This window comes from Ascaphus truei, unplaced genomic scaffold (assembly GCF_040206685.1).
Source record: "Ascaphus truei isolate aAscTru1 unplaced genomic scaffold, aAscTru1.hap1 HAP1_SCAFFOLD_608, whole genome shotgun sequence".
NCBI lineage: Eukaryota > Metazoa > Chordata > Amphibia > Anura > Ascaphidae > Ascaphus > Ascaphus truei.
In genome coordinates, this window is record NW_027456941.1 from 136,906 (window position 1) to 158,220 (window position 21,315).

Genomic DNA, 21,315 nt, shown 5'->3' on the forward strand with positions numbered 1-21,315 from the left:
TCCTGGGTCCCCGTTACACCATATCGGGAGGAACCAAGGCTCAGCTAGCTATTAAACTAAGCAAGCTGGCAACCAAGACAAGCGCGACCGCAGTGGAGGTGCACAAGCGAGAATATTTTGTACCTATACCCACTGGTTGTATCGCTGAAGAACCAGGTGACTCCCCAGCGGAGGAACCGATCGTGATTTCTTCGGAGGAGGAGATTGGTGTAACATCGGTGGCGATGTGCCTACTGGCGAACCACCCCAAAGGCATCAAAAGAGAGCAGACAAGTCCGGGGACCATCCGACGGCGAACGCTGGTGTGGCCGGAGGCCCGTACGAGTCCCACCGCCGTGGTGACTCCCAGCGCAACGGAGACAGAGACGATCCTAGAGGAGCCCTATGTCATCAAAAAGCAGCGGAGTGGTAAGGAGACCCCACCACCCCCTTACTCCCGCCAGGCATAGACCGCACTCACGGTGAACGAGAAAGAGAGGCTTGAGGCCTACGTGTTCGACCGTGTACCGGATGTTCCACAGCCGCCCCCGGGGGTCCTCGACGCACTGCTGGTGCGTGACCCCGGGGCGGATGGGGACTCTGCAGGCGATTCGGATAATATCGGTTCCAGTTCCACTGGGAAGACAAGTCTGGGAGGGATATTCTCCCCTCAACACATAGCCTCTGTCATGGCCAGGGCTAACCTACAGAATCGAGACCCCTCCCGAGAAGCCCAAAGTATGAGGGGGGAGTGCCGCTAAGAAAAAGTTCATTGGGCGTGGTGTCACCCGTTTGCTGGACAATGCTCTGGACGTTTCCCCAACCCCGGCCCCTAGCCCCCCTGCCCTGGCCACTGCCCCTGCCTCGTCATGAGTGGTGCCACCGGGACCTACCAGGGATAAATTATGTAAAAACCCCAAATACTCCAAGGACTTGCGGGATTGGGAGTTGAGTGAAGAAGGGTCGGAGGGGGAGATACCGTATTCAAGTGTTATGCCTGTACTTAACCCTGTGCCGTTTTCTCCTGCAGCTAGAGGGAGAGACCGTGAGTCTCACACTCCAGTAGAGACTGGGTCTACCAGCCAAGTGGTGCACAAAATGAACCCCACTAGGTATTATAATGTCAAGGGAAGGAGAGATTGCTCGCGATCTACTGATGCGGGTACATCCGGTGTATCATCACAGGTAGATTCTGATGTAGAACGCACTAGTCAGGCCGCAGAGTACGAACACCGCGACAAATGGTGGGCGCCTTTCTTCACCGGATACCACGTGGGGATGGACCGTACGCGGTTCTTGTTAATTAAGAACGATGTAGTAGATCATTGGTGGACGGCTGGTTCTTTCACTCCGCAGGAGATGGAGGATGAGTTAGATCACCGGTTTAGGGAGATAGAACAGAAACGTATTGTACCTCGAGGCCCCAGTATATTGTATGACGAGGTAGCTCCAGAGGAGCCTGTATTTTGGGTACTGCCAAGCAGGGCAGGGCACCGCACACTTACCAAGCTAAGTCGAGCTGACCGGGCCATAGTCGCAAGATACCGGCAGTCACACGGGTATGAATATCCCTACGAGCCCGGAGCCCATCATGAGAGAGATTGAAGAGAACCGAGACAGTTGGCTTAGGGAGGCAGTCCAAGAGTACCTTCGGACCAAGTTCGGTCGGGCGAGGTATCACAATGAGGATAAGATTAGTGAGCTAGTATGCATATGGAGCATCGGTAGGTGTATATACATGCACGGTGTTACATACAGGCCTGAGCATGGGCCGGTTCAGTCGTTCGCTGTGACTGTCACTGATCATAATGGACGGCGGGTAAGAAAGCCTGATCCTAAGTACTATCGGTAGGGTTCTCCATGTCGGGAGTACCTGGGTGTACTTGTATTAAACTACCTCATTATGCATGTATTATAACAATGTTATGTGTGCTGTTTCTCAGGTGGTTCGCCGCGGGATGGTTCTGCTACAGATAGGTCCAAGTGGGGACCATTGGATTCCACCATAGGGAGAGTGTAGCCCCCTGTAAACAGCACAGGCTATACCTATCTCCCTTCTACTGTGGTAAGTTCTGTTAAGATCGGGAACCAGTAATCATCCTGGGTTTTCCCCCTTAATAGCCCTATCCAGAATGATAGACGCAGGCCTGGACTCTGCTGCAGGCGTGAGCACGAGGGGAGGTCCTGTTGACATCACGAGGGGCGGGGCTAGCTCTATATTTAGCAGCCAACTCCGGTGAGTAATTTTTCTTCGTTCGAGAGTAGTCAGAGTCTGGAGTTGCCGGTTAGTTATGCCGGGAGTATGCAGTGTCGCTAACAGGCCATGAGTCAAGAAATCCTGCGGATCGGTCCGAGGATTTGGAGGGGCCTACAAGTTCCCCTGCGCAGAGTGCAGGAGAAAGCAGAGCGGAAAAAATCAACGTCCTTTAGTAGAGCTGAGGGGTGATGGGGAGAATCCAAGACCCACCGCGAGGCTAACCTCGGGGATGGGCCACGGGGTATTGAAGCCTTAGCTCAGACCATCCTGCCGGAAGAGTGACTTGGAGGGAAGGAGAGGAGGAATTATCTGGGCGATGGCGAGCGGTGTATAACCCGTCCTGGCTATTGTGTTGCGGCTGTTGGACGCCCTTATCGTTGGAATATTGTTGCTTTGTCAAATAAAGAGACTGTTCTTCATCCGTAAAGACCGTGTGTGACTTGGAAAGTACTACCCTGGGACCCAAGGGGTTCTTCTATACCGGTCCTGTCCCATATTCCTGGGAGTATAGAAGATGGAGGCGCTGCACCACTAAGAGATCATGGAGGCTACCACCCCAGAAGCCCGGTCCTGGCTCCCCCACAACATCGCGGGAAGCTCAGGCCCTCCTGTTCCTCACAGGTATGCATCACACCGCATGTAATCTGCCCTCATGTGCCCTAGACACCACCGTAGAGTCTGGGGGAAGGGGGGAAGCAGGGTTACATATATATATATACATATATATATATATATATATATATATATATATATATATATATATATATATATGCACACAAATATTTAAATAAATAAATGGAATAGAACTAGAAGAATTCGAAGACTAGGTCTACCTTTGCCGGCAAGTGTCAATGGGTGGGAGCCTTTCTAATGAAATCAATACAAGAAAGAAGATGGGATGGAAGCATTTGGAAGAAACAATACAATATTTCAAGGGGATCTTCCCCTGTGCCTCAAGATGAATAGACCTGGTTTGGCAGGATCTCTGCTACAAGGCAAAATAATACTGGATCCATTTCTATATTGAATCAAACATTGAAGAGTCTGTGGAACTATCCACTTTGCTGCGCTATATCAGTACTAAAGTTGGGACCCATTTGGTAATGACTATTTCCATGTATGTTTATAAAGGGGCAATAATATCCCAGGGAAAGAATAACTGCTTGTCCCATACTGCCTAAAAACGATGGGAAAGAATAAAGGTCTCTTACTTTATGGGAACATATTGGCAGACCAATGAGATTAAAAATTGCAAAGGGTGTCTGGGGAAAATGGAAGCTCCTTCGCTGGAGTCTTACCCTGCAAGAATTTGACTTTACCATCCAGCACAAAAAAGGCAGAGAGCATGGAAATGCAGATGGACTTTCCCGCCAGGACAGTCCCAGCGAACCAACAACCTCAAGAAGCGTCAGGCCAGTTAAACCGCCGGACGAGGAGATTGTAACACAGCCTGTAACTTGAGTGGGGAGGTGTGATGGTGAAGAGGTTAACCAGGCTCAAAAAATAAAAGGTTCAGCCCACTTGGTTAACCCTGATCCGTGTGTTGGGGTCCTAGAGTGTCAGCTGTTGGACCCAGATGTCCTTAATGAATTAACTTGACTGTGTGCTAATTATGCGACATTAAAGATTTCTGTGTGATTTGCCTTTCCTGGGGTGCTGGTATCGAGAGATTTATAGGCTGTAAGTTTCAGGGTGGGTTTGTCAGAGAAAGTCTTTACAGAATGTGGCTATGTATCGGGGTTCCGGGTTATGGGGTACCCCAGGAGTTGGATACGGGAATCGAGTGAGATTCTCGGATACAGCCAAGCGCATTGCTCCGGCCGAACTCTGACTCTGAAACGTTCTTACGGCTCACCGCCAGGATCCCTGCTGCAGCATCTTCCAGACAAGGTAACTGGGCATGAAGGGGTTAATGTATACCTGCGATCACCCACGTAGTCCCTAGTAGACAGAGGGGTCCCTAGTATAAAGAGTGGTACCCAGATATATGCCCAGATATCCTGCACCTAGTATAGGGGTTCAGGGGGCGCTCCAGCTAAGTGATAAAGCTGAGAGTGGTTCGTGTGTGTAAAAGTTTTAAAAGTTATTTTTCTAAAGTGAGGCTAGTGAGTGTAGGGAATATATACCCTCACTCCCTCCCTGACACCAGAACAGGGACTTATATATTATATACCCTCACTCCCTCCCTGACACCAGAACAGGGACTTATATATTATATACCCTCACTCCCTCCCTGACACCAGAACAGGGACTTATATATTATATACTCTCACTCCCTCCCTGACACCAGAACAGGGACTTATATATTATATACCCTCACTCCCTCCCTGACACCAGAACAGGGACTTATATATTATATACCCTCACTCCCTCCCTGACACCAGAACAGGGACGTATATATTATATACCCTCACTCCCTCCCTGACACCAGAACAGGGACTTATATATTATATACTCTCACTCCCTCCCTGACACCAGAACAGGGACGTATATATTATATACTCTCACTCCCTCCCTGACACCAGAACAGGGACTTATATATTATATACTCTCACTCCCTCCCTGACACCAGAACAGGGACTTATATATTATATACCCTCACTCCCTCCCTGACACCAGAACAGGGACTTATATATTATATACCCTCACTCCCTCCCTGACACCAGAACAGGGACTTATATATTATATACCCTCACTCCCTCCCTGACACCAGAACAGGGACTTATATATTTTACCACACGTAAGACTGGACACAGTATATTTTATTAAAGGGTTATATTTAATAGGTATATATGCTGATAACCTGTAAATGAACTGTGGGAGTTCCAAGTCATGGCTCCCGAGGTACCAGATAACTACCAAGCTTGGTGCCTCTGTGTCTGTGCGGAGTCCGGACTGAAAGCCTCAGGGAGGCCAAGGAGTTAGAACAGGAGGCCACTGCAGTTCTGCTTGAGAACCCACATCCTGGGCTAACACAGGGCTATCCGGCCACCATGTGCCAGATCCCAGACACTGTGGAGCCTGGACAGCGGGTGGGCTCAGTATGCAGAGAGGCAGAGGTGCCAGGTTAGCGCAAGCCCCTTTACAGATTGAGAAAAGGTGCCCATCTTTACAATACCGGCAAATTGGTTAATAGCTGGCAGGAGACTTCCCACCCTCTGATAGGCTGTAGAGGTTTGTAAATAGGACACTGAAACCCATAAGGAGCCTTGCAGCCAATCAGGAGCGCAGATTCCAAGCACCAAACCAACAGCGGCAAATTCCAAGATGCTCTGTACTGAATAGACGCGAGACGGATTCAGGGAGTTTCAACTCAGAAAAGTTTCTCAGTCCCGCTTTTGAGAACGTAGCGGTCGCGGCTGGCATTGCGCCGAAATCAGTTCCAGGACTTTCGTCAGTAGCTACCGGTCAAGAAAAAGGCTCCTACAGAGGCCATTTTTGTGAATTTCGTTCTAAGGATAGATTTATTTGTTAGCCCCATTCCCAGTAAGTGTGTTAACTCTGTAAATTGTGTTACATTGTGTGTATGTCTTTTCCTGAAATAAACTACCATTTATTTTACCTCCTTGCTTTGCTCAATGATCCCGGTACAAAAAGGTGTTCATAAACCTGGTCTCCCATGACACTCCCTCCCTCTCTCCCTGTATACACTCCCTCCACACACTCCCTCTTTCCCTGTATACACTCCCTCCGCACACTCACTCTCTCCCTCCGTATACACTCCCTCCCTCTGTATACACTCCCTCCGCACACTCCCTCCATATACACTCCCTCCCTCTGCAAATACTCCCTCCCTTGGCGCACACTCCCTCTGCACACACTCCCTCCCTCTCCGCGTCACACACTCCCTCCGCATCACACACACCATCCCTCTCTCCCTCTGCACACACTCCCTCCCTCTCTCCGCATCACACACTCCTTCCATCTCTCCCTCCGCACACTCCCACCCTCTCTTTCTGCACACACATTACCTCCCTCTCTCCCTCCGCATATACCCCCTCCCTCCGCACACATTCCCTCACTCAACACACACTCTCTCCCTCCCTCCGCCCACACTATCCCTCCACACACTACCTCCCTCTCTCCCTCCACACACATCCCTCAGAACACAATCCCTCCCTCTCTCCCACCACACATACCCCCTCCCTCTGCACACACTCCCTCCTGCTCTCCTTCCACACACACTCCCTCCCTCTCTCTCTCCGCACACACTCCCTCCCTCTCTGCACACACACTTCCTCCCTCTCTGCGCACACACTTCCTCCCTCTCTGCACACACACTTCCTCCCTCCGCACACACTCCCTCCCTCCGCACACACTCCCTTGCTCCCTCCCCCTCTCCCTCCAAAACATACCCCCTCCCTCCACACACAATCCCTCCCTGTCTCCCTCCGTGCACTCCCTCCCTTCGCACGCACACTCTCTCTCTCTCTCACTCCCTCTGTGCACACTCCCTCTGTGCACACTCCCTCCCTCTGCACATACCACCTCCATTTCTCCCTCTGCACACTCTCCTTCCCTTCCTCCCTCCGCACACTCTCCCTCCCTTGACACTCGCACCACACACCCTCCATTCCTCCCTCCCCTGACACTCGCTCCACACACACTCTGTCCCCTTACACTCGCTCCGCACACTCTCCCTCCCTCCTTCCGCACCCTCTCGACACTCACGCCGCACACTCCCTCCCTCTCTCCTCACACAATGCTTCCCTTTACACTCGCTCTACACACTCTCCCTCCCTCTCACTCCGAACATTCTCCCTCCATTCCTCCCTCCACACACACTCCTTCTGCAATCACTTTCTCCCTCTCTCTGCACACACTCCCTCCCTTCCTACCTCTACACTCGCTCCGCACACACTCCCTCTCTCCGTACACTTTCTCTCCCTCCGTGCACACTCCCTCCCTCCCTCCGTACACACTCCCTCCGTACACACACCTTCTGCACACACTCCCTCCCCTTACACTGCCTCTCTCTCCACATACTCCCCCTCCCTTCCTCCCCCTGCACACTTGCTCCGCACACACTCCCTCTGACCCCTTCGCACGCACCGGCACTCGATGAGCCACTGTCGGATCTGGTCTCTGAGTGTCTCCTTCATGTCTGGCCCCTGTGTCCTGTGAAGTTCATCATGTGCTTTCCGCAGAGCCTGCTGATACCCGGCCTCGTGTTCTCTGCGCTGCACCCTGCGGATCTCCTCCATCACCAGGGCGCGGATCCGACTGCCTGGGAGCGCGGAGTCCTCATGAGACTGCGCCTGAGAGACAGAGAGAGTCGGCCATCCTGAGACTGTGCCTGGGAGAGAGACCCTCCCTCCCAAGACTGCGCTGAACAGAGACAAAGAAAGTCACCTTCCTGAGACTGCGCCTAACAGAGACAGCCTGAGAGAGGCCCTCCCCCCTGAGACTTCACCTGACAGACAGCCTGAGTGAGAGGCCCTCCCCCCTGAGACTTCTCCTGACAGAGACCGCCTGAGTGAGAGGCCCTACCTCTAGAGACTGCGCCTGACAGAGATGGCCTGGGAGACCCTCCCTCCTGAGACTGCGCCTGACAGACAGCCTGAGAGAGAGGCTCCTCCCCCTGAGACTTCACCTGACAGAGACAGCCTGAGAGAGAGGCAATCCCCCAAGACTTCACCTGACAGAGTGGATCAGAGCGTTACACACTGCCTTGTGGATCAGAGCGTTACACCCCAGCCTTGTGGATCAGAGCGTTACACCCCAGCCTTGTGGATCAGAGCGTTACACACTGCCTTGTGGATCAGAGCGTTACACCCCAGCCTTGTGGATCAGAGCGTTACACCCCAGCCTTGTGGATCAGAGCGTTACACCCCGGCCTTGTGGATCAGAGCGTTACACCACAGATTTGTGGATCAGTTACACCCGGCCTTGTGGATCAGAGCGTTACACACTGCCTTGTGGATCAGAGGGTTACACTCCGGCCTTGTGGATCAGAGGGTTACACCCCGGCCTTGTGGATCAGAGCGTTACACACTGCCTTGTGGATCAGAGGGTTACACCCGGCCTTGTGGATCAGAGGGTTACACCCCGGCCTTGTGGATCAGAGCGTTACACCCCGGCCTTGTGGATCAGAGCGTTACACCTGGCCTTGTGGATCAGAGGGTTACACCCCGGCCTTGTGGATCAGAGTGTTACACCCCAGCCTTGTGGATCAGAGTGTTACACACAGATTTGTGGATCGGAGTTACACCCGGCCTTGTGGATCAGAGCGTTACATCCCGGCATTGTGGATCAGAGCGTTACACCCGCTCAAGGTCTTCCCAATGCACTATCACAGCAGGTACGGACAGATGTTCACCTCCACCTAGAAGCCCCCAAAGCTGCCATCCCGATGCCCAATGACATTCACAATCATTGAGCGTTTCCAGGGCCATCCGCCTGCAACATAAACCCGTCACCTGAATTTGATAACGGTGCTGGTCTCAGATCAGGAAGTGGACCCGCAGGGCTAAGGTAGGGATATATATTCACTGACCAGAGCCAGGGGACAGAGGACTCTTTCATGTAGTCGGTTTGCAGGAAAATGATTATTGTATAATTATTTCCCTATGAGACACATTTGGGATGACTTATGACTATCAGTAGTTCGAAAGGAACGAATTAAGGACCATGTTATTGGTAATAAAACAATTAATAAGTTTTGCATGCAACTAATATATTTTTTTGAGTCTCTCTAGGCATAGGTCAAAGCTGAAAGTCAACCTACACGAGACGGGTTAATGGTCAAGCATTTTCTATGCAAGCACGCTCTTCATCCCAGATGACAAGGCCTTTGCAGCCCATATCCAAGTGGCCCATTATAAGTGGCATGACTATTGAACAACTGAAGTTTAAAAGGAAGGAACTCTTACCCTAATGGATCTTATCCTTCTTCTCTCCTCAGGTAAAATCCATCTCTAAATCCTCTGCTGTGTGTATTATATAGTATATGCAAGTGATCCAATGCTAGGTAAAATCCATATTTGAATGCTGTTTTCTGTCTACCCCTAATCAAATTAAGTGTTGCCACCTAGGCAGGGAACACCCTGTGTAGAAAACCATTTGTTTGAATGTGCCTCAGATGTGCTAATTAAGCAGACAGAACAACATTGTCAGGTGACTTTAGGCCTATATAAACCCAGTCAGAACAGCTAGTCTGCTTGCAGCCCATCTCCAAGTGGCCCATTATAAGTGGCATGTCTACTGAACAACTGAAGTTTAAAAGGAAGGTCAAAAGAAGTGAGGAAGAAGTGGACACCCCATCTGGCCCTGATTCCTGCATTTGATCTACTCTGGAAAGGAGGATATCAATACCAGACTGCATCATTACTGCTGTGATGCTGCCTTTACCATTTATATTTGCTGTGACTTCACTTCTTCTCAAATTATGCACTTTTTACCAGCCTCAGTATGTCTCAAACTCTATTCATATATCTCCATCTCTCCTTTCTTCACCACTTCTCAGTTCACATGAACTCCTTTCTTACCTGCTTCCTCTGACACCACACAGCTATAACCCCTGCACTAAAACGCACCCCTACAAATCCTCCTCACACATCCTCTTTCTATCCATGCTTCTTCTCCTTGCTTCTGGGGATATCTCTCCCAATCCTGGTCCCTGTCTTATTTCAACTTGCTCTCATCCTCGCCTCCCACATGCAACTTCTACTCCTTCTGGTGTCAACAACTCCAACCTCATACCCATCCCCTGCCACCCTCCCTCCTCTCTCCCTTTCTCCTGTGCCCTTTGGAATGCTCGCTCCCTCTCTAACAAGTTCCTCTCTGTACATGACTTCTTTCTCTCTCACTCCCTGCTTCTCTTTGCTATAACTGAGACCTGGCTCACTCAGTCTGACTCTGCTCTGGAAGCTGCCCTCTCCTATGGTGGCCTTTCCTTCTCCCACACTCCGCGCCCTGATGGCAGGGGTGGAGGCGTGGGGCTCCTGCTCTCCTCTGTCTGCCGTTACCGAACCCTTCCTATTCCCCCCTCTCTTGCTTTTCCCTCCTTTGAGGCTCACACTGTCCAGATCTTCTCTCCTCTCCCTGTTCATGTGGCGGTCATCTATCGCCCACCTACCTCTACTCATCCCCCTTCTGCCTTTCTCTCTCACTTTGAATCCTGTCTCTCTTTCTTTCTCTCCTCAGACTCCCCTGTTCTTCTCATTGGAGACTTCAATTGCCACATTGATGACCCCTCTCTCTCTTGGGCTTCCCGCTTTCTTTCTCTTACCTCTTCTTTTGGCCTTCAACAGTGGACTGCAGCCAGCACCCACAAGGATGGCCACTACTTAGACCTGGTTTTCACTAAAAACTTCTCTCTCTCTGATTTCTCCATTTCCCCTTTTCCTCTCTCTGACCATCATCTCATCTCATTCTCTTTATCTCGCTTCTCCCCTTCTCCACCTCCATCTACACCCCGGTTCTGCAGAAACCTGCGCTCTATTCACTTACCTGACTTTGAGTCCACTTTACACTCCTCCCTCTCCTCTCTCAGCTCTGCTACAGACCCTGACAACCTGGTCAGAAAGTACAACTCTGTCTTGTCCTCGTCTCTTGATCTACATGCCCCGCTTTCTCTCTGCCGCCCTCGCCCTTCTAACCCTAGACCCTGGCTAAATTCCCACACGCGCATGCTGCGTTCCTCCACTCGTTCCTCTGAACGCCTCTGGAGGAAGTCTCACACTCTCGCAGACTTCCTTCACTACAAATTTATGCTATCCTGTTTCAACTCTGCCCTCTCGCAAGCTAAACAAGCCTACTTTTCTGCACTAATCAACATGCACAAGTCTAACCCACGCCGACTGTTCTCTGTCTTTGATACTCTACTCAAACCACCCTCAGCTGCCTCTCCTTCCTCCATCTCCACTCAGGACTTTGCTGACTATTTTAAGGAAAAGGTGGAATCCATACGGCAGAACATCCCCTCTGTTTCTTCCCCCCATCCTACACCTCTTCCTAACTCTCCTCCTGCCTTCCTTGAGTCTTTTTCCACTGTCTCAGAGGAGGATGTGTCGCTGTTGATCTCCTCTTCTCCCTCTACCACTTGCCCTCTTGACCCCATTCCCTCCCATCTCCTAAAACCTCTAGCTCCTACTATAATCCCTACGCTTACACACATTTTTAACTCCTCCCTCTGCTCTGGAACCTTTCCATCCTCCTTCAAACATGCAACAGTCATACCATTACTCAAAAACAGCAAGCTTGACCCTACCTGTCTTTCTAACTATCGACCTGTCTCCCTCCTGCCTTTTGCCTCTAAACTACTTGAACGTCTTGTATTCTCTCGCTTGCTCCATTTTCTCAACACCTATTCTCTCCTAGACCCTCTACAATCTGGCTTCCGCACTGCTCACTCCACCGAAACAGCCCTCACCAAAATAACTGATGACCTCCATGCTGCCAAAGACAGAGGTCATTACACTCTGCTCATATTACTCGACCTCTCTGCAGCATTTGACACCGTGGACCACCCTCTTCTCCTCCACATTCTCCATACTCTAGGTATTCGGAACAAAGCTCTATCCTGGATCTCATCCTACCTCTCCCATCGTACTTTTAGTGTCTCTTCTGCTAACACCTCCTCCTCCTCTATCGATCTCTCTGTGGGGGTACCCCAGGGCTCTGTCCTGGGACCTCTTCTCTTTTCTCTGTACACACTCTCTCTAGGTGACCTAATAACATCTTTTGGGTTTAATTATCACCTCTATGCCGACGACACACAAATATACTTTTCAACACCTGACCTTACACCTGCTGTACAAACCAAAGTTTCTGAATGTCTCTCTGCGATATCATCCTGGATGGCCATCCGCCGCCTTAAACTCAACATGGCTAAAACAGAGCTCCTCATACTTCCTCCCAAACCTGGCCCTACTACCTCCTTCCACATTACTGTTGGAACTACAATCATTCACCCAGTAGCCCAAGCACGCTGCCTAGGGGTCACACTCGACTCCTCTCTCACATTCGCCCCTCACATTCAAAACATTTCTAAAACTTGTCGCTTTTTCCTCCGCAATATAACTACGATACGCCCTTTCCTCTGTTGTTCGACTGCTAAAACTCTGACTCAGGCCCTCATTCTCTCCCGTCTTGATTACTGTAACCTCCTGCTGTCTGGCCTTCCTGCCTCTCACCTGTCTCCCCTACAATCTATCCTAAATGCTGCTGCCAGAATCACTCTACTCTTTCCTAGATCTGTCTCAGCATCTCCCCTCATGAAATCCCTCTCCTGGCTTCCGATCAAATCCCGCATCTCACACTCCATTCTTCTCCTCACTTTTAAAGCTTTACACTCTTCTGCTCCTCCTTACATCTCAGCCCTAATTTCTCGCTATGCACCATCCCGACTCTTGCGTTCTGCTCAAGGATGTCTACTTTCTACCCCCTTTGTATCTAAAGCCCTCTCCCGCCTTAAACCTTTTTCACTGACTGCCCCACACCTCTGGAATGCCCTTCCCCTCAGTACCCGACTAGCACCCTCTCTATCCACCTTTAAGACCCACCTTAAGACACACTTGCTTAAAGAAGCATATGAATAGCACTGTGGATATTCTGAACACAGGATACATAAAGATTGGCCCCCTGCAGACGCACTTACCAGAACTCCCTCCTACTGTCTCTGTACGTTCTCCCTACCTACCAATTAGATTGTAAGCTCCTCGGGGCAGGGACTCCTCTTCCGAAATGTTACTTTTATGTCTAAAGCACTTATTCCCATGATCTGTTATTTATATTATCTGTTATTTATTTGATTACCACATGTATTACTACTGTGAAGCGCTATGTACACTAATGGCGCTATATAAATAAAGACATACAATACAATACAATACAATTCAGTAAATGTTTGCTTAATTATCATCATGGATACACATCATGCACGTCAAAATAATGCCACGGCACAAACAGTTTATAAAGACAAAGACACAGCGCCTGCAAATTAGTGTTTTGAAGGGCATAATAATCCCTGACCACTAATCATCGAGGGAGAAAGGTCACAGGCAAAAGTCCAGTTCAACACACAAACTTTGAACTTTTTATTTTTACAGGTTTTTATTATTTTTCAGTTACAATGTATGCTCCATTGGGTTTGTGTAAGTGGCATCCGATAAGGATGACAAAAATAGTATAAGGTATTATTTGCTCAATTCTGTTTATTTTGTTTGGATTTATAGATTAATAGAATCTCCCTGCAGAATGATATCCCGTTGGGAGGATGCTTTATCTGTCAAACACACGGTTATGTTAATTGCCAACAGGTAGACTCGGAAACAGGAGAGATACACCCAATACACAAGAGTTAAAAAGTAGTCTATGGGAAGAACAAGTTTCGGGGAACTTATTCCCAAATGTAAGGGTTACTGTATGACAGGTTAGATATCCTCAATCATACAGCCACAGCCATTTACTCACTTAACCAAAAATAGGTTTAGCTCAGACTAATGGCTCTACAGAATGGAATAGCTCTAGATTATATTTTAGCCTCAAAGGGAGGTGTATGAATGCGCCCTAGTTAAAGCGCAATGTTGTGTATTTATTCAGGATTCAGGAACCATTGGGACTTGGGGGTTGGATTGGTTCGCTTGGAGCGAAGCTAGCGAATGCTTTTGTATGTGTGTCTGTTCTACTCATTACTCTCTATTTATGTGTTATGTGCAGTAAACTTTGATCCAGAAGTGCGTTGCAACCCCCACCGACGCTATGCCTCTTTTCGGTGATGATGTCGCCAGTCCCCCAGAAGAAGAGACCGAAGAAGTCAACTGGGCCGATATAATGGCCGGGAAGGAATGAAGTTATGCACAACTTGGACATCTTGGTCCAGCAGGACTATGAAATGGTTAACTGTTCTTTAAATAGACTGTCTCTTAAGGATAAGAGGGGACTGAGAAGATTGGATATGAGGAAGGTTGGAGGTCACCAAAGGGTGAGAGTCAACCACAAGGAAAGGATCACAAGTCAGCCATTTTGACCATAGCAGCCATTTTGTCCGTTTTGCCATTCTGAGTAAATGCAGTATGAAAGATGCGTGCAAGAAGAATGTTTCTGCAGTCGCTCCTAGCAGAAATTAGCCCCCACCAATTCTCACAAATAGCTGACCCTTAAATTATGTGACGTATTGAGACATAAGCCATTTTTCTAATCTGCAGAAATGTTTAATGTTATATTTATTTATTTATAAAATATTTTACCAGGAAGTAATACATTGAGAGTTACCTCTCATTTTCAAGTATGTCCTGGGCACAGAGTAAAACAAATAATACATGGTTACAAATACAGTTACATAAATGAACAGGGTATACATCATATACAAGACATTGCGTGCACAGTTAGAGAAAATATATATTATGAGCGTATGAAACAGTTACAGACCAGGTTAAAATATATATATATGACTCTATTGGTCACTACAAGGCCCTACTCATAGAGAAAAGTACAAAGTAAGGGTATTGTTCTTTAGAGAACAAAAGGAGGGGGTTGTTAGGGACATTAGGGAAAGCTAGAAGCTGCATTTGTATTAAACCATCCATTTTGTCTGTACTGGCCTGCTAAGATTATGTAGTCAGCCGTTTGCTGAAATATAATTTCTCATGTATTCAGCTTCTGCCAAGATACATTTTCTCTTTACTCAGCTTTTTGCTGAGATACATTTTTTATGCTGTCAGCTTTCTGCTGTTTTAATCAGTAGCAATAGACTAGTTCTCTGGAAAAGGCAAAATCACCTCACATAGTTGCTAGAGAAATCAAGGTTGTTGATAACGTAGACAATGAAAGGCCTATGTATTTCAGACAGTGCCTGTCTTGGGAGAATTACGCCTTAAGATCATTCCACTAATACCAGGGTGGGAAACTCTGTCGCCATTCGCCACTTGTGGCGAATTGGCAGTGAAACTGTGGCGAACAGGGCTGCCGGGACTCCCTGAGGGGGGGGGGGGGATTTCTAACTTTCCTCACAGGCGGCAGGGGGAGATTATATGCAGCGGTGGAAGATGGTAAGCTGCGCATAGATGGTATGTGGCACCAGGCTGAAAGTATGAGCCGGTAACATAATTACTTGTGAGAGTCAAAGCAGCACTGCAGGGGAGGTGCCATCTAGCAGCCTGACCCGGAACTTCCTGTCTGCTGCTACCTCACCGCGCTGCTCTCCCTGTGCTGCGCCTGCTCTGACTCAAGAGATTCTACTACCGGACAAGGTAGGCATGGATGGGAGGACTGGGAGAGATGTGAGGGGAGATGGGAGAAATGTGAGGAGGGCTGGGAGAAATGTGAGGGGGCTGGGAGAAATGTAAGGGGCTGGGAGAAATGTGAGGGGCTGGGAGAGATGTGAGGGGGGCTGGGAGAGATGTGAGGGGCTGGGAGAGATGTGAGGGGGGCTGGGAGAGATGTGAGGGGCTGGGAGAAATGTGAGGGGCTGGGAGAGATGTGAGGAGGGCTGGGAGAAATGTGAGGGGGCTGGGAGAAATGTGAGGGGCTGGGAGAGATGTGAGGGGGGCTGGGAGAGATGTGAGGGGCTGGGAGAAATGTGAGGGGCTGGGAGAGATGTGAGGGGGCTGGGAGAGATGTGAGGGGCTGGGAGAGATGTGAGGGGGCTGGGTGAGATGTGAGGGGGGCTGGGAGAGATGTGAGGGGGGCTGGGAGAGATGTGAGGGGGTTAGGGAGAGATGTGAGGGGGGCTGGGAGAGATGTGAGGGGGGCTGGGAGAGATGTGAGGGTGCTGGGAGAGATGTGAGGGGGGCTGGGAGAGATGTGAGGGGGTTAGGGAGAGATGTGAGGGGGGCTGGGAGAGATGTGAGGGGGGCTGGGAGAGATGTGAGGGTGCTGGGAGAGATGTGAGGGGGCTGGGAGAGATGTGAGGGGGGCTGGGAGAGATGTGAGGGGGCTGGGAGAGATGTGAGGGGGCTGGGAGAGATGTGAGGGGGCTGGGAGAGATGTGAGGGGGGCTGGGAGAGATGTGAGGGGGCTGGGAGAGATGTGAGGGGCTGGGAGAGATGTGAGGGGGGCTGGGAGAGATGTGAGGAGGGCTGGGAGAAATGTGAGGGGCTGGGAGAGATGTGAGGAGGGCTGGGAGAGATGTGAGGAGGGCTGGGAGAGATGTGAGGGGGGCTGGGAGATATGTGAGTGGGCTGGGAGAGATGTGAGGGGGGCTGGGAGAGATGTGAGAGGGGCTGTGAGAGATGTGAGGGGGGCTGGGTGAGATGTGAGGGGGCTGGGAGAAATGTGAGGAGGGCTGGGAGAGATGTGAGGGGGCTGGGAGAGATGTGAGGGGTCTGGGAGAGATGTGAGGGGGGCTGGGAGAAATGTGAGGGGGCTGGGAGAGATGTGAGGGGGGCTGGGAGAGATGTGAGGGGGCTGGGTGAAATGTGAGGGGCTGGGAGAGATGTGAGGGGGGCTGGGAGAGATGTGAGGGGGCTGGGAGAAATGTGAGGAGGGCTGGGAGAGATGTGAGGGGGCTGGGAGAGATGTGAGGGGGCTGGGTGAAATGTGAGGGGCTGGGAGAGATGTGAGGGGGGCTGGGAGAGATGTGAGGGGGCTGGGAGAAATGTGAGGAGGGCTGGGAGAGATGTAAGGGGGGCTGGGAGAGATGTGAGGGGGCTGGGAGAGATGTGAGGGGCTGGGAGAAATGTGAGGGGCTGGGAGAGATGTGAGGGGGCTGGGAGAGATGGGAGGGGGCTGTGTGAGATGTGATGGGGCTGGGTGAGATGTGATGGGGCTGGGTGAGATGTGATGGGGCTGGGAGAGATATGAGGGGGCTGGGAGAGATGTGAGGGGGCTGTGAGATGGGAGGGGGCTGGGTGAGATGTGATGGGGCTGGGAGAGATGTGAGGCGGGCTGGGAGAGATGTGAGGGGGCTGGGAGGGGGCTGGGTGAGATGTGAGGGGGCTGGGAGAGATGTGAGGGGGGCTGGGAGAGATGTGAGGGGTCTGGGAGAGATGTGAAGGTTCTGGGAGAGATGTGAGAGGGGCTGTGTGAGATGTGAGGGGGGCTGGGAGAGATGTGAGGGGGGCTGGGAGAGATGTGAGGGGCTGGGAGAGATGTGAGGGGCTGGGAGAGATGTGAGGGGGGCTGGGAGAGATGTGAGGGGGGCTGGGAGAGATGTGAGGGGGGCTGGGAGAAATGTGATGGGGCTGTGAGAGATGTGAGGGGGCTGGGTGAGATGTGAGGGGGCTGGGAGAGATGTGAGGGGGCTGGGAGAGATGTGAGGGGGGCTGGGTGAGATGTGAGGGGGCTGGGAGAGATGTGAGGGGGCTGGGAGAGATGTGAGGGGGGCTGTGGGCTGGGTGAGATGTGAGGGGGCTTGGTGAGATGGAAGGGTGCTGGGAGAGATGTGAGGGGTCTGGGAGAAAAGTGAGAGGGGCTGGGTGAGATGTGAGGGGGCTGGGTGAGATGTGAGGGGGCTGGGTGAAATGTGAGGGGGCTGGGTGAAATGTGAGGGGGCTGGGTGAGATGTGAGGGGGGCTGGGAGAGATGTGAGGGGGGCTGGGAGAGATGTGAGGGGGGCTGGGAGAGATGTGAGGGGGGCTGGGAGAGATGTGAGGGGGGCTGGGAGAGATGTGAGGGGGCTGGGAGAGATGTGAGGGGGGCTGGGAGAGATGTGAGGGGGGCTGTGAGAGATGTGAGGGGGGCTGTGAGAGATGTGAGGGGGGCTGGGAGAGATGTGATGGGGCTGGGAGAGATGTGAGGGGGGCTGGGAGAGATGTGAGGGGGGCTGGGAGAGATGTGAGGGGGCTGGGAGAGATGTGAGGGGGGCTGGGTGAGATGTGAGGGGGCTGGGAGAGATGTGAGGGGTCTGGGAGAGATGGGAGGGGGGCTGGGAGAGATGTGAGGGGGGCTGGGTGAGATGTGATGGGGCTGGGAGAGATGTGAGGGGGCTGGGTGAGATGTGATGGGGCTGGGAGAGATGTGAGGGGGGCTGGGAGAGATGTGAGGGGGGCTGGGAGAGATGTGAGGGGGCTGGGAGAGATGTGAGGGGGCTGGGAGAGATGTGAGGGGGGCTGGGTGAGATGTGAGGGGGCTGGGAGAGATGTGAGGGGGGCTGGGAGAGATGTGAGGGGGGCTGGGAAAGATGTGAGAGGGGCTGTGGTGGATGTGAGGGGGGCTGGGTGAGAAGTGAGGGGGCTGGGTGAGATGTGAGGGGGCTGGGTGAGATGTGAGGGGGCTGGGAGAGATGTGAGGGGGGCTAGGTGAAATGTGAGGGGGGCTGGGAGAGATGTGAGGGGGGCTGGGAGAGATGTGAGGGGGGCTGGGAGAGATGTGAGGGGGGCTGGGAGAGATGTGAGGGGGCTGGGAGAGATGTGAGGGGGGCTGGGTGAGATGTGAGGGGGCTGGGAGAGATGTGAGGGGTCTGGGTGAAATGTGAGGGGGCTGGGTGAAATGTGAGGGGGCTGGGTGAGATGTGAGGGGGGCTGGGAGAGATGTGAGGGGGCTGGGAGAGATGTGAGGGGTCTGGGTGAGATGTGAGGGGGCTGGGAGAGATGTGAGGGGGCTGAGAGAGATGTGAGGGGGCTGGGTGAGATGTAAGGGGGCTGGGAGAGATGTGAGGGGGCTGGGAGAGATGTGAGGGGGGATGGGTGAGATGTGAGGGGGCTGGGAGAGATGTGAGGGGGCTGGGAGAGATGTGAGGGGACTGGGTGAGATGTGAGGGGGCTGGGTGAGATGTGAGGGGGGCTGGGAGAGATGTGAGGGGGGCTGGGAGAGATGTGAGGGGGGCTGGGAGAGATGTGAGGGGGGCTGGGAGAGATGTGAGGGGGGCTGGGAGAGATGTGAGGGGGGCTGGGAGAGATGTGAGGGGGCTGGGAGAGATGTGAGGGGGGCTGGGAGAGATGTGAGGGGGGCTGTGAGAGATGTGAGGGGGGCTGTGAGAGATGTGAGGGGGGCTGGGAGAGATGTGATGGGGCTGGGAGAGATGTGAGGGGGGCTGGGAGAGATGTGAGGGGGGCTGGGAGAGATGTGAGGGGGCTGGGAGAGATGTGAGGGGGGCTGGGTGAGATGTGAGGGGGCTGGGAGAGATGTGAGGGGTCTGGGAGAGATGGGAGGGGGGCTGGGAGAGATGTGAGGGGGGCTGGGTGAGATGTGATGGGGCTGGGAGAGATGTGAGGGGGCTGGGTGAGATGTGATGGGGCTGGGAGAGATGTGAGGGGGGCTGGGAGAGATGTGAGGGGGGCTGGGAGAGATGTGAGGGGGCTGGGAGAGATGTGAGGGGGGCTGGGTGAGATGTGAGGGGGCTGGGAGAGATGTGAGGGGGGCTGGGAGAGATGTGAGGGGGGCTGGGAAAGATGTGAGAGGGGCTGTGATGGATGTGAGGGGGGCTGGGTGAGATGTGAGGGGGCTGGGTGAGATGTGAGGGGGCTGGGTGAGATGTGAGGGGGCTGGGAGAGATGTGAGGGGGGCTAGGTGAAATGTGAGGGGGGCTGGGAGAGATGTGAGGGGGGCTGGGAGAGATGTGAGGGGGGCTGGGAGAGATGTGAGGGGGGCTGGGAGAGATGTGAGGGGGCTGGGAGAGATGTGAGGGGGGCTGGGTGAGATGTGAGGGGGCTGGGAGAGATGTGAGGGGTCTGGGTGAAATGTGAGGGGGCTGGGTGAAATGTGAGGGGGCTGGGTGAGATGTGAGGGGGCTGGGTGAGATGTGAGGGGGCTGGGAGTGATGTGAGGAGGCTGGTTGAGATGTGAGGGGGGCTGGGGGAGGTGTGAGGGGGCTGGGAGAGATGTGAGGGGGCTGGGAGAGATGTGAGGGGGCTGGGTGAGATGTGAGGGGGCTGGGAGAGATGTGAGGGGTCTGGGAGAGATGTGAGGGGGCTGTGTGAGATGTGAGGGGGTCTGGGTGAGATGTGAGGGGGGCTGGGAGAGATGTGAGGGGGCTGGGAGAGATGTGAGGGGGGCTGGGAGAGATGTGAGGGGGCTGGGAGAGATGTGAGGGGGGCTGGGAGAGATGTGAGGAGGCTGGTTGAGATGTGAGGGGGGCTGGGGGAGGTGTGAGGGGGCTGGGAGAGATGTGAGGGGGCTGGGAGAGATGTGAGGGGGCTGGGTGAGATGTGAGGGGGCTGGGAGAGATGTGAGGGGTCTGGGAGAGATGTGAGGGGGCTGGGTGAGATGTGAGGGGGCTGGGTGAGATGTGAGGGGGGCTGGGAGAGATGTGAGGGGGCTGGGTGAGATGTGAGGGGGGCTGGGAGAGATGTGAGGGGGCGGGGAGAGATGTGAGGGGGGCTGGGAGAGATGTGAGGGGGGCTGGGAGAGATGTGGGGGGGTTAGGGAGAGATGTGAGGGGTCTGGGAGAGATGTGAGGGGGGCTGGGAGAGATGTGAGGGGGCTGGGAGAGATGTGAGGGGGCTGGGTGAGATGTGACGGGGGCTGGGAGAGATGTGAGGGGGCTGGGAGAGATGTGAGGGGGCTGGGAGAGATGTGAGGGGGCAGGGTGAGATGTGAGGGGGCTGGGTGAGATGTGAGGGGGCTGGGAGAGATGTGAGGGGGCTGGGTGAGAAGTGAGGGGGCTGGGAGAGATGTGAGGGGGCTGGGAGAGATGTGAGGGGGGCTGGGAGAGATGTGAGGGGGGCTAGGTGAAATGTGAGGGGGCTGGGAGAGATGTGAGGGGGCTGGGTGAGATGTGAGGGGGTTGGGTGAGATGTGAGGGGGCTGGGAGAGATGTGAGGGGGCTGGGAGATATGTGAGGGGGGCTGGGAGAGATGTGAGGGGGCTAGGTGAAATGTGAGGGGGCTGGGAGTGATGTGAGGGGGCTGGGAGAGATGTGAGGGGGGCTGGGTGAGATGTGAGGGGGCTGGGAGAGATGTGAGGGGTCTGGGTGAGATGTGAGGGGGCTGGGAGAGATGGGAGGGGGCTGGGTGAGATGTGAGGGGGGCTGGGTGAGATGTGAAGGGGCTGGGAGAGATGTGAGGGGGCTGGGAGAGATGTGAGGGGGGCTGGGAGAGATGTGAGGGGGGCTGGGAGAGATGTGAGGGGGCTGGGAGATATGTGAGGGGGCTTGGAGATATGTAAGGAGGGCTGGGAGAGATGTGAGGGGGCTGGGAGAGATGTGAGGGGTTAGGGAGAGATGTGAGGGGGCTGGGAGAGATGTGAGGGGGCTGGGT

At 53.1% G+C, this 21,315-nt stretch overlaps 1 protein-coding gene across 1 annotated transcript in view; it reads right to left on the minus strand.

Annotated features, from left to right (window-relative positions):
- The window catches only part of LOC142485590 (IQ and AAA domain-containing protein 1-like), a 153,642-nt gene that overhangs the window by 72,027 nt on the left and 60,300 nt on the right, over positions 1–21,315 (minus strand). Inside the window, exon 4 of the mRNA XM_075584469.1 lies at positions 7,289–7,494. Coding sequence (XP_075440584.1) covers positions 7,289–7,494 — 206 coding nt within the window. The remainder of the gene's footprint in view (positions 1–7,288; positions 7,495–21,315) is intronic.